Source organism: Narcine bancroftii, chromosome 12, assembly GCF_036971445.1.
Source record: "Narcine bancroftii isolate sNarBan1 chromosome 12, sNarBan1.hap1, whole genome shotgun sequence".
Classification (NCBI taxonomy): domain Eukaryota; kingdom Metazoa; phylum Chordata; class Chondrichthyes; order Torpediniformes; family Narcinidae; genus Narcine; species Narcine bancroftii.
The window spans coordinates 100,600,433-100,614,585 of record NC_091480.1 but is presented as its reverse complement, the minus strand read 5'-3'; the positions used below and the strand labels follow the sequence as shown (position 1 = coordinate 100,614,585).

Sequence of the window (14,153 nt, the reverse complement as noted above, 5' to 3'; positions counted from 1 at the left end):
GGACACAAATCAATGCAGTGCATTGTCTAGTCTTGGAAGGTTGAGTAATATTGATTAGATTGTTTTGATTTAGAGACACTGCATAGCAACAGGCCCTTCTGACCCATGAGACTAGGCCACCCAACTATTGATTGGAACAATTCCACTAACATTTAAAAAAACAATTGTTGATATTTTCTATTTTGGTTTGGAAATACTGAGTCCTAATGATTGATGGAACACAGAAATTTGATTTGTGTTGTGGCTTTGAACTCTTGAGTGGTGGATTCTGGCATGTGGAGAGAATAAAAATGATATTTATACAAAGAAGTGTTTGGTGGCTGTCATGGACACATCAGGCCAAAGGGGCTGCTTCCATGCTGCAGAATTCGATGAGTTGACATGTCGCATTTTCAAATTAAGTTGTGATGCAAATTCTTTTCCTGTTTGATAAGGGAGCCTTGGTTGTTTTCTCCCATTTGGACATAACTATTGTTTCAAAAAAAATGTGACCAGCTGCCTGTGGAACCTTCAGTTTCAGCCATTGCTGTTCTTGTTTCTGAATGTCTTGCGGCAGCTTCCGAAGTACATAAAGCACACGGCATGTGAAGAGAAAAGATAATATGAAAGAAATAATAAAAAAATAATTTTAATGGTCACGATGGGGAAAAAATGTGTTGAGTCATAGAGCAGGTAGATTTTTGTCCACAAATAGCATTATGGTTGGGGTGGTGTGGGGAGATTCAGGAGCCAATTGGCTGTTCAGGGGAGGGGAGGGGAGAGTCAAGAAGTGCTGCACTTTAGGTTTCTGTACCCCTGCCTGAAGGTAGCAGGGAGAAGAGAACATGGCCAATGCTATTGGGGGATAGGATGCTTTCATGATGGTCGTCTTTTTGAACCAGTGCCTGACGTCGATGTATTCAGTGTATGGGAAGTTGATCCCAATGATGGACAGGGTTGTATCTGCCACTTTCTGCAGCTTTCTGTGTCCCTGAACATTCAAGTTTCCAAACCAGACTTTGATGCAAACAAACATTCTACTTTTCACAGTATGTCCGTGTAAGTTTAATAGAACTTATCAGACAACAACTAATACATTTTTCTTTTAGATTCTTTTAGATTCTAGGGATGTCTGAACTCTTATCAGCAAATTTTTCCCCTCTGGGAAACATTTCAGACCTCTGCTCCATAATGCCTCTTTGTCAGCAAATGGTGAATGGCTCCATCCATTCCTGATGAGAAAGAGTTCAGAGGGACATGACCAAAAGCAGACAAATGGCACCAGCCCAGAATGCCAACCAGGTTGGCATGGATGACTAGGGTTGGTGCCTATGCCATGCTGTATGATTGCAAGAATGTATCATCAAACCAGCAGATGTTATTTTTGGATTGCTTGGTTTCCAGGTTAATTATTGGTATACCATGATGCTGTCCAATTTTTATAAAATACTGTAGATTTTTTGAGTTAATTTATTTGCAAATTCCACATGCTTTTTTTCGTTGATTTATGGGTTTCTGACTGGGTAATTTTGAAGGGGCTCTTCAGATTGTGTCTCAATTTGGCTATGTGACATTTCAAGGCAGGAATGTTTCTGCTGTATACATGTATAAGGCTTCCTGGAAGATACTTGATGCCCTAGCATTGGGGCCCTAATCAGTTATTTTTGGCAAGCCACACCATTTGAAGTCGGCCATGAGGTTCCATGAATGGTTTCTCTGATCCAGGGTTTGCCGCAGAAATGGCTATCAGGCAAGCAGAAAATTATTGAAAGAATGCCAAAGAACTTAAATAAATGCAACAACCTCATGGGAGTTTCTGGCCCATGAAAGCTCATGAAGAAGGAGCATGAAGGATGTTTTTAAGAATCTCAAGGCAATGCATTGGGAGCACATGACCTCACAAACTGCCCACAACTTGCCCCAATTGGAAGAAAGTCTGCAATTCGAACATTGGTCACATTTATCGCATATGAACACAAGAAAATAAAGAACGGAGACAGGTTACCCTTGATCTCGAGGGACTTGAGTAGATTCTTTGAAGTGGCATTAGTCAAACTGTTGCCTCACAGCTCCAGCAGCCTGGGGCTGTCTGTACAGTGCTTGCACATTCTCACTATGACTCTTTGTGTCCTGAACAGATTAACAGGAAGCAGAGCCCTTGGTGTGCCATAGCCAAAAAAAGGCAGAATGGTTACTGTAGAGATAGAGTGCTTGGTCCACTGTCATCATGTATTTAACAATTTTGATGAGAATGAAGGAAGCATGATTTGTGTTTGCAAAAGAGACCAAAATTGATGGTAGAGTGAACACTAAATGTGATCATCTAAGATTTCAGCAAGATCTGATCAACTGGAGAATTGGGCCAAGGAATGGTATATGAAATTTAACTCACAACTGTAAAGTGTGTTTTGGGATGTTGAACCAGGGTAGGATGTACACGGTGAATGATGGCCCTGGGGAGTGTTATACAACAGGTATATTTCCCTCAAAGTGGTGACTCGTGATGGCAAGATGGTGAAGAAAATGTATGGCTTGTTTGCCATCAGTGGACAGGCCATTGAATACAAGAATTGGAAGGACTTGTCATAGCTGCAAAAGATGTTGGTGAGACCGAACTGAGAATTTTGTGTGCAGATGATGCAGAAAAGGTTCCCAGAACTGGAACAGGATTGACAGGTGGAGGAATCTAAAACTTAGACCGTATAGGTTTAGGGTGAGAGGGGAAAAATACAAGAGGGACTTGAGGGGCAAGTTTTCTCAAACAGGTTGATGGGGATGTGGCGTGAGATGTCAGAGGAAGTGATAGAAGCGGGTAAAGAGAATAGATATGGAATATAGAGAACGTGCCAGCTCAGTAAAGGCCTTTCCTTACCTCATACTGATAATCCTCTTTTACTTCCATCCATGTGCTTGTCTAAAATTCTTTATTGTACTATCCTCCAACACCACCCACGACGATGCCTTCCACGCACTCATCTCTCTGTGTGTGAAAAAACCCAAAACACCCACCTCTGACATCTGCCCGAACCTTTATTGCACTAATCTTAAATAGATATCTGGTCATTTTACTATTGTTGCCCCAAGAGGAAAGAGAGATTTGGGCTAAATACCTCAGTAATACACTTTGGCAGCAAAGATGAGTGGCCAATGCATCTGTTTCTTTGCTGGGACTCAGTTTTTGTTTTAAAGATCTTGTTAAAATATGGAGGACTATAATGAACTTCAATCAAAATATTTGGATATAGATGGTGATTGGTCCTGCAAGAAATAAGTGTTTGCTCCTTATCTGAAGGGGAGAGTCTCACACCGAAGCTCACCATAATCCATGCTGCTTGTACGGTTTTCATTGCAGTAATATAAATAATATGAAGTATTTCAAGTTTTGAATTTAAGGTGTGTGTGAAAATTATTAGATTGCCACAACTCCTATCACACTAAATGCTTTGTGTTTGGATTATAAGTTGTTCTTTTTTTTTCTTTTAGGCTAGTGCTGGGAGAGACGAGTGGAACTGGCCTCAGCTGTCGGAGAGGCCAGTGTGTCTGTGCCCCAGCGCTGCATGGCTGCGATGGCGCCCGCTCTCACAGAAGCAGCTACTGAAGCTCACCATAGGTTCAAACTGGCAACACCATCCTCATCCCTTTCTCCCTCGGGCACAACTGATACTGACAGCAGCAACGCCATTAATAACGGCGCCAAAAGGAAAGCTTTTGCAGAGGACCGTAGTCTGGATTTCCGCAATAACTCCAAAAAGGAAGATCAGTGCAAGTTGTTGCCTCCACGTTGCTGCCTTGATGGAGGACCTCGTCAATCACCAGCCTCGGAATCAGTGAAACTTCAAAGCTCTTTAAGCAAGCACGGAGTTATCAAGTCTCGTCCTGTGTTGTCACAGTCTCTACTGGAAGCTGGTGTGCTTGGGTCAGATCTGATGGATGGACAGATGACTGTAGAATTTACTCCTAAACTTGTTAAAACAATGAATGCAGGGAACAGTCATCCATCACTGCCCCCTTCCCCAGAACCACCAGTTAATGGCCGAGCCAAGAAATCTGGCAATGCACATTCAGATTATGATTTGAACGTCACAAAGTTTGGGAGAAAAACAACTGGCATTGGATTTAGTCAAGCTGAAGATTTCAGCAAATTGGCATCCATTATGTCAAGTAAAGTCACAACAAAGGAAGTGGCGGGGGAACAAAGGAAATTAAAGCACACGAGAACTGTGGAAGATTTACACAAATCAGAGTTGGAAGAAAATGGTATTACAAATACAAAGGTTACTTCCTCTCCAGAGGTCGATGCTGGAATTTCTGGAAGTACTGATAGTGTCAGGGATCTTTCTTCTTCCAAGATCAACACCTTTAAGATTCTTGATACTGAGGTTCACAGTCGGACTTTACTGGCTCAGGCCAGGCAAAGTGAAATCCGAAGAAGAGCCTCCCGGCTTAGGAAACGACTGGAAGTTGTTCAAGTGAAGCAGGTGGAGCGTCATGTTCAGCAGCAACTGGGAGGATTTGTGGAGAAAACTGTGCAACATCTTCCATCTTTCGATTGTCTGAAGCGTCAGGATGGGTCTCTACAAAATAACTTAGCTTATGGCTGTAAATCTACTTCCATTTCTTGGAAAGGGGGCAAGAGCACTTCAGAATTATTAGAAAATTTCTTTAAGAGCAGTTCAGTGACAAAGGGGCTAGAAAAGTTCATTTCGAGCTCTGACTCTAAGCTACGATTCAGTGAGAATGCTTTTGATTCTGATGTGACGGAGAGCAGCTCTGGCGAGGAGTCTGATGTTGAAGAGGAATCAAAAACCAAAGTGGAAACAAAGGAATATCTTGCACCTTTGTGAGTACAGTTTGAAGTATTTTTGGTTCACAGGAGAGATCTTTGAAGAAATTATTTTATTTACACTGTCAAAACTTTGTCCAAAATTGAAACAGGGCACCAAAATCCCAGAGTTTGGCACCTTGTGCAGTATTTTAAGCCAGAATACAGGTCCCTAACCTTTTATCTGGGATTCCGAACACAGGTGCTTTTTCAGTCATGAAAATGCCCAACTGTCTCGCTCCTAGCCCCTTGGCTGTCCGTCGGTCGCCTCACCCCTAGCCGTTCGTCAGTCCCCCTCTCCTTACAACTCCCGGCGTGGCAGCGAGGGCGCAGTGCTGCCGAGCTCAGAGTTCACTTGCGGCCAGTTGCCTCCGTGAGTAAACGGGCTCAGGACCAAGAGTCGCCTTTCCTTGAAGGTAAGAGAGGATGGGGATGGCTGCGACGGGGGTCTGAGCCAGTTTTATTTTGAAGTTTTACTTTATTTATCGAAATTCATTTAACACCCCCGCAATCCCCTGTTTTATGTGATTTTGAAACATCGCATTTGCTGAAAGGGATCATCGTTTTAAAATGATGCTGAAATCCCGAAGATTCTGAACAATGACAGGTGTTCAGTCTCGATCCCTGGATAAAAGATTAGGCACCTGTAGTAGAAAGCAGGAGCAATGAGAATTAAAACAAGGAACACAAAAAGTTAAATGGGTATTAACTAAAGCTTTTTGCTGTTCTCTGGAATTGCAATATATGTAGGGAGGTTTTGTTGCATGCTGAGAAATTTGTTTTTGGTTGACCTCCACTGCAAAACATTTTGATGTGCGTCACCATTAGTTTATGGTGGACCAGAGGAGGGGGATTGTCTTGCAATGAAGTAGCTCAGCCCTGATGCTTGTAATGTGCCCAGGTGAAAAGTTTGCCTTTGGGATCCAATCAATGAAACAGTTCTGCAGACAAATCCATTAATGAGTACGATCTTGGTTGTTGCATTGGCCACATTTGCCTATTAAAGTTCAAAAATCAAAATAAAGCAAATGTTTTAGACTACCTTAAAACAAGATTCTTAGGCAGTCTGCCTATTCCTGTATCACTGAGATTCAACAGTTCCATTTGAACTTGTCCAGGACTGTATATGAATTTTTAAGTGAACCACAAGGGGAATGTTTTTGAGATTGGTGAATTATATTGGAGAGGTTTAGCACATGTATTTTTTTTATAATTCGTTGTTTGCAAAGGATCTTTGGCTGTTTTAAATGTAGACCTGGAGCACAGTAACAGGCGCTTCTGGCCAATGAGCCCATGCTCCCAAATACATCAATTAACCTCACCCCCCAACCCCGCCCCATGCATTTTTGAAGGGTGGCAAGAAACCAGAGCTCCCGGAGGAAACCCATGCAGACACGGGGAGAATGTACAAAAACTTCTTACAGAGAGTGCTGGATGTTTTAAATAACTTGAATCATTCAAGGCATGTGAATTTTTCTCAAGGGCAACTGGGGATGAAAGTAGCAGGGTGGGGACTCTGATTTAAGGGGGAGAATGGCACTGGGAGAGGAGGGTTTTTAAAAAATGGCGTTAAAGGGAGGGGTTCTTCAGAAAGTTTTGTGGGCTTTTTTCACAGGCTTCCGGGTTTTACTGCTTATGTCACAGACAGAGCTAGGGATGTGTGGTTTTTTTAAAGGTGAAATGTGTATGTTTCTGAAAAGGGAAATATTTCTTGAAAAGGAAATAGTGCAGTATTATTTAAAAAGTCAGAAAGATTTTATTGTCATACAATATATGTTTGAAAAATTATATGGATAAAACACTAAAGTTTATTAATAATAACGGGTTAATCGGGGCGGTGAAAAGGAAAAGGGACTTGCATACTTAAAGAAATTTAAAGTAGATATAATCTTTCTACAGGAAATGCATCTTATTAAATTGGAATGCTATAAATAGAAAAGAACATGGGTAAGACAAATAATATAGTCTTCTTTTGGTTCAAAGGCAAGAGGAGTAGTGATTCTAATTAATAAAAATACACCTTAATAGAAGGCACATCAGTTGACCAAGCCGGAAGGCATGTAATTGCATATTGTAAAATTTATGGAGAAGCATGGACACTTATGAATATCTATACCCCAAATTATGACAATGAAGCCTTTATGAAGGATTTCTTTGAAACACCAGAGGGAAGATAAAATATATTGGTTGGAGGAGATTTTAATTTTTGCGAGGACCCAAAATTAGATAAGTTTGCAAGAACAGTAACAAAGGCGAAAGCGGCAAAAACCACAATTTCATATATGAAGGATCTAATTGATACATGGAGACATTTAAATCCCAGAGAGAGAGAGAGAGAGAGAGAGAGAGACTATTCTTTTACTCAAGGGTGCACGATTCATATACAAGGATTGATTTATTTTTAATGTCTGCCCAGCTTTATTTTTAATGTCTGCCCAGCTAAAAAGTAGAGTGATAAAAACAGAATACCTAGCGAGGCTTTTGTTAGACCATTCACCACTAGCATTAACTATTGCAATAATGGAAAAGCAAGAAAATATATACAGATGGTGTCTAAATGTCACATTACTTAAAAGAACAGACTTCAGTGAGTTTATTAAGAGACAAATATTTTGTGAAATATCTTCTAATAATAGCTTTTTGATATGGGACACTCGCAAAGCATACTTGAAGGGACAAATTATATCCTATGCAGAAAATCTTGAGAGAATATACTGCAGAAGTAAACAGTTTGGAAAAAGATATTACAGAATTAGAGAAAAAAATCAAAGAACAGGACTACAAGAAGAATACAGTCAACTGGAGAATAAAAAGTTACGATACAAATATTACAAACATAAAACAGAAAAGGCTATATTAAAACCTAAAAAGAATAAGTTAGACGAATGGGGGACGTAAAGTCTTGGCAATGTTAAAACGGGAGTCATCAAGAATAATAAACACTATAAAAACAGACAGATACTCTAATATATTAACAAAATGAAATTAATGATATCTTTGGACAATATCACACAAAATTCTTCAAATAATAATTACTAGGAGATGAGAATGAAATAGAAGAATGTCTGTCGAATGTTAAATTTATAAAACTAGAAGAGAGAGAAAAGGTTGAACTAGACACCCACTTCACAAAAAATTGAAAAAGCCCTGAATACCCTACAGGCTAATAAATCACTGGGGGAGGATGGATTCCCACCCGAGTTTTACAGACAATTCAAAGAATTACTAATGCCCCTATTAGTGGATGTTCTGGACCAAGCAGTAGAGACACAGACCCTCCCGGAATTATTCTCAAATGCTATTATTACAGTACTACCAAAAAAAAGGATCTATTAAAACCTCTGTCATATAAAACAATTTCCCTGTTAAATGCTGATTATAAGATTCTAGCAAAAACATTGGCTAATAGATTAGGACAATATCTGCCAAAACTGATACATACAGACCAGGTAGGATTTGTTAAAGGAAGATATTCCTCAAATAGTTATTTAATATAAAACATATGACTAAATTAGAGTGCAATCCAAGTATTATAGTCTCCCTGGACATGGAAAAAGCATTTGACCATTTGGAATGGTCCTTTCTATTTAAAACATTGGAAAAATTTGGTATAGGCAGAACATTTATAAGATGTATCATAACCCACAAGTTAAAATTATAACCAATAGCCAGATGTCAGCGGTGTTTCCCTTGAGTAGATTGAGTAAACAGGGATGCGTTTTTTATTTAGTGATTGAACTGCTAGCAGAGATAATAAGATAGGATCCAGATATAAAGGGCTTCAAAGTTGGACAAGAAGAATACAAAATTAGTCTATTTGCTGATAATGTGTCATAGTACCTATAAGACCCGGTTAAATCTTTGGAAAAATTACATTAGAAAAATATGGAAGAGTATCAAATCACTAAAAAAGACATCTAATACATATGATCGGAATGTGACAGGAAATTAATGAAAATAAGAAGAGATATCAATAAAAGTCCCACTGTGTAAAAATCTGTTATTGCATATGAACATAGGCAATAGAATATTTAATTCGTAGTATGACAGAGGAATAAGATATATTAAGGACACTCTTATTTCCTTCGAACAACTAAAACATAAATACGGAGTGGCCAATGAGACCCTTCTATTGTTTTCTCCAGCTAAGATGGTTCCCAAGAGAGAGATGGGCACCAACATTGACCCCACCTGAAACTAGTGAAACGGAATGAACAGTATGGTTGGGAAATACACCTAAATTTATAACAAAAATGTATCATGCTCTCCAAAGTGAAAGTGCAAAACCAGGTTTACAGAGGTCAAGGGAAAGATGGGAATTGGACTTGGGTGTAGTAATCTCAGAGCTGGTTAGATTGGTGTAAGGACAGTATGACATCACTTACAAATGCAAGATATGGACTAGTTCAGTTTAATTTTCTGCACCAATTATATCTTATTCCACAGAAGTTATAGATCAAAAGCAGAAATTTCAGAGATGTGTTTCAGATGTGGAGCTGAAATAGGAACTTTTCTACATGCTACGTGGTCGTGCGTGAAGGTGAGGCCATTTTGACAAGATATTGCAGAAAAATTAACCAGAATAATGAGTGGCCTTTGCGGGTGACCCAGAGCTATATCTACTAGATAATTTTATTGAAATAAACAACAAATTGAATAAATATCAAATCTCATTTATAAAAATATCACTGGCGGTAGCAAAAAAAATGTATTGGATTGGAAGTCCAACTTCCCTCTACTTCTAGCATGGTGGATTGCGGAAATGAACAGCTGCATACCCGTGGGAAAAAAAATCACATATAATTTAAAAAAAAATAAATGGAACACTTTTGTAAAGATCTGGCAGTCATACCTGACCACATAGGGACCCAAATACAGTTACAGAAAGGAATATAAATGCTGATATTATACACAGTCAAAAGTGATTTCCCCAACTGTATTCTATATATTTAAAAGATTTGTAAGCCCTGACAGTGTGTAGATCTGTATGTATAGAAGGAGGGAGAGAGAGAATGTTTTGTTTTAGTGTTTCCCCATCCCCAGTTGCCCTTAAGAATGTGGGGATGTGCTTCTTCGTTGAACCGCTGCATTGTGGTGAGGCTGTACCATCGACACAGTGAGGGAGTTCCAGGTTTTGACCCAGCAGCCATGAAGGATCGGCGATATATTTGTCAGAAAGGATGTTATGTGACTTGGAGGGTAACTTCCAGTGGCAGAATTTCCCATGCTTTTGACACCTTTATCCTTCTGAGATTATTGGTTTTGAAGTTGATTAACCAGGTGTCTTGGTGAGTTGATGGTGTCCTTCCTGTATTTTGTACAAGTGGCTACTGTGCATTGGTCTTGGATGGGGTGTCTGTCACTCGAGCTGCTGTGTCCTATGTAGTGTCAAGGTTTTTGTGTTGTTGAAGGTACAGTAATCTAGGCATTCCATTACACTTCTGACTTGAGCTTGTTCGATGGTGGATGTGATTGGGAGTTAGATGATTCTCTCACCATCGGATTCCGACCATCTGACCTCTGGTCGCCCCATTGAATGTATGGCTATTTCAGTTCAGTGGTAATCCCCCAGATTAAAGAAGTTGGATCTCTGGATTACACATGTTGCATGCTGGTGAGTGCAGAGTTAAAAGTGATGTAGATGAATGAGTGGCTACGGGGTTGATATAGAATGGAGGGTTTTCGATTCTTAGGAAATTGGGACCAGTTCTGGGAAAGATGGGACATAAATCAGGTCCATTGAGATTGACAATTGCTGAAAACAATATCCTTGCAGGTAGATTCAGTTTTGTTATTATAACAGAACATTTCACCACAGTACAGACCTTTGGCCCAAGGTGTTGTGCCGACCCAGGTAAACCTACTCCATAATAATCAATTTTTTTCCTATATCACGCATGCAAACCTTTTTTTAACTGAGCCTATCTGTCTTTTTAATGTACCAATTGTTCCAATCTCCACCACCACCAGTGCACTCTGAGTAAAAACACTTCTCTGACAGCTCCCTTAAATTTTCCTCCACTCACCTCCTCCGATATTTTCTCTTGTTACCCCGGGAAAACGGTGCTGACTCTCCTCTCTTAAGATCCTCAATCATGTATCCCTCTATTCATTCACGTCTCATCCTTTGTCACTCTAAAGAGAAAAGGTTTAGAGTTTTATAGAGCTCCAAGATTACCTCATGCCTCTTGAATGCTACTCCCTGACAAATGAAAGTCAACACAGCATTCAACTTGGAAACCACCCTATATTGAGTGGTTATTGGGGATAGTTTAACATAGCTTGGCAGGGAATGGAAAACTTAAAGAAGATTATGAAGCCCTGAAAATTTGTGTTTGAAAGGCAGAAGTTCAGCAGTAGACAAAGGAAGCTGGCTTAATTTAATACAGTGAAATTCTTGTTATCCAGAATCTACAGGGATCGTGAATGTCAAATACGCAAATTTTCTGGTTGACTGAGACTCCCTCTCATAATGCCTAACGAATACACCATCCAACAGAGTACAAAATGTGAAATAATTTGAAAAAATGCAGTATTTTAGTCTTTAATTATGTAAAGTTCACTTTAATCAAGTAATTCCCATGACTTAAAAAAATTAAATTTAATTTCGAACCCCGATCGTAGTGGCTGTAACAGTGTTGCACTAACCATGCCACCACCATAATTAACCCCCCCCCTCCCAATTTTACAGATAAAGCCTTACTTAATAAGATTCTAATAAAGACTTACTAGGCAGAGATTGGGAGATGCTTTTGGAGAGTCGCCTGTATTGGGAAGAGTTGTGGCCATCGTGTGACAGCACTGCCCCCCTACCTGGTAGGAGGACACACCAACTGCCAATCGAGGTTTGGATCCTCCCCACCCATTAGTGCATAACTTGCTGTTGGTACCATGTAAATTACTTGGACTCTCCAGCCTACCTGGACTTGGCTGTGGGCCATTGGCAGTTGTAATTGGATTAAGCATCCTGGCACCAAGCCATTTCATCCTGCTGAACTTTCTTGGTCTTCCAAGAAAGTGGAAGCAGCTAAACGGTTTCTTGATTGTTGTGTAGATATATTTGTCCCAGGTCAGATGAATCAAGATTCCTTTTTTAAATTAAAAAAAATTAGACATACAACACAATAACGGGCCATTTTGGCCCACGAGTCTGTGCTGCCCAATTTACACCCAATTAACCTACACCCCTGGTACGTTTCAAACGGTGGGAGGAAACCGGGGCCCCTAGGGAAAACCCACGCAGACATAGGGAAAATGTACAAACTCCTTGCAGACAGCAAGGGATTTGAACCCCAGTCCTGATCACTGCCACTGTAAAGGTGTGCTAACTGCTACACCAACCGTGACTCAGTACAGAATATGTAATATTACATGAAATTGCCTCTACGTGCCATAAGGCAAGGAATCTCCATTTGTGTAGCCTGGCACCTCTTACAGTGGAAGAGAAAGAAGCAAACGAGTGTCTCTTCAGAGACACCCAATGTCCGTGCATTCAGCTCCAGCAGTCTCTACAGCCACACAGACTCCTGTTTGATCCATTGGTAACCTGAGCTCCAGATCCAAACCTCCTACACGATCAGACAGCCTTCAGCGCCCAAGGCCCTTTTCCCCTCAGCACCCTCTCGATTCCTGGCTCCGCTACCTGATTCCAGTCAGTCAGTCTCCAGCAGCCTGCAGCCCATGTGATTCCCTGACTGCAAATGTCCCTCAGCCACTGAGTTCCTCGCTGGTCCACTGCTGTGATTTTGGTTCTGTAGAGTCATCTCCTCTGCTTCTCCACAGGGGATGGGGAGGGGTGTTCTCCCCATTGCTGGTGCTCCCCCAGAGTCTGCAACCCCTCATGTGAGATTTATTCCTATTTACTCTTTCGATGGCGGCCATCAATGTGGATAGAGGTACAGACTCTGCCCCATCTTCTGAAGTTCCTTTGTCTTATTGACATTGGGCTGAGGGACCAAACCACAGGGCTGTCAGCATCATTGTCATTTGTGGTGTCATCAGTAAATTCAAAGATGGTTTTGGAAAGGTATTTAGCTGTACAGTTCTCTCTGGTTATAGTATACTGGTGGGCATCCTTAGGTAGGGGTGTGTAAGACCAGTGGGCAGAGATTTAATATAGAATGAAGGCATCTGAAAGAGTTTTTTTAAAGACTGGTTGGAGTCTGGACAATACCCCCAAAGTAGTAGAAGCAGTGTAGATTGGTGACATCTCTGCCTTGTTGCTACTTATGAACATGAGCACCTCTCAAGGTTGTGCTCTTGGTCCCTTGCTCCATTCCCCATACACGTTTGGCTTCACTGAAATGAATGATTTTGCTGACAACACTCCTGTTGTTGGCTGAATTACAGGAAATGAGTCAGAACACAGGATGGAGGTGGAGAATCTGGTTGGGTGGTGGCTCAATAACAGTCTTGCTCTCGATATCGAGAAGGTATAGGATCAAGGATCGTGGGAGGAAGAGGAGGCCTGGGGACCACGCACCTGTTTGCATTGGTGGAATGGGGGTGGCGATGGTTGCTAATTTCAAGTTCCTAGGAGTGCACATGTCTGGGAGCTCTCCTGGAGCCAGCACATTGAGGGCACACCAATACGTCTACCTCCTGAGAAGTCTGAGGAGGTTTGACATGTCAAACCTATGTCGGTTCAATGTAGAAAGCTTCATAAAATTGCAAATACTGCAGCCATCGTGGCTCTGACCCTACATCCATAATGACCTACATGTGAGGCCCTGCCTCAGGAAGGCATCCAACATCATAGCAGACCCCTGTTACCGTGGTTATAATCACTTCTCGCTGCTCTGTTCAGGCAGAAGGTACAGAATCCAGCCCAGCACCTCCAGGTCCAAGAACAGTTTTTCCAATGTTAATCAGGTTCTTGAACCTGCCCTCGCTACCCAAATCATAACTGACTCCAGTACCCACAAAAACATCTGACTGCATAAATGAAACTCCCCTGTTACTTTGCTTGCATGAACTGTAACTGTGAATCTGTATTATCTATAATATTTATTATTTTTCTGCACTGGGTAATGTAATGTAGTATTTTAGCAGATGTGCAGCAAAGTCATGATTTCAGTGACTATGTACCATGCTAGTGTGTTTAACAAATTCACGATCATTAAAGATTTAAGAAGTACCTTGACAGTGTTTTGGGGGGGTGGGGTGGTTGGGGAGAGATTAAGATTATTACTGTGGTAAAGATGAAGATTCTTTAAAAGAGGTGCTTAAAAGAAAAAATAGCCACAGCTCTGACATTAGAGTCCAGCCATCCACGTTTCTGGGCATACACTCCAAAAACTTACAAGTTGTCCACTTCAGTGCCATTTGGCCCTGTCAAACTGCCATGTAAAAT

At 40.9% G+C, this 14,153-nt stretch overlaps 1 protein-coding gene across 3 annotated transcripts in view; it reads left to right on the top strand.

Annotated features, from left to right (window-relative positions):
* The window catches only part of kansl1b (KAT8 regulatory NSL complex subunit 1b), a 155,807-nt gene that overhangs the window by 47,502 nt on the left and 94,152 nt on the right, over nt 1-14,153 (top strand). For all 3 annotated transcript variants that reach the window (XM_069905226.1, XM_069905228.1, XM_069905229.1), the window contains one exon: nt 3,463-4,819. In XM_069905226.1, coding sequence (XP_069761327.1) covers nt 3,537-4,819 — 1,283 coding nt within the window. In that variant the 5' untranslated portion in view covers nt 3,463-3,536. The remainder of the gene's footprint in view (nt 1-3,462; nt 4,820-14,153) is intronic.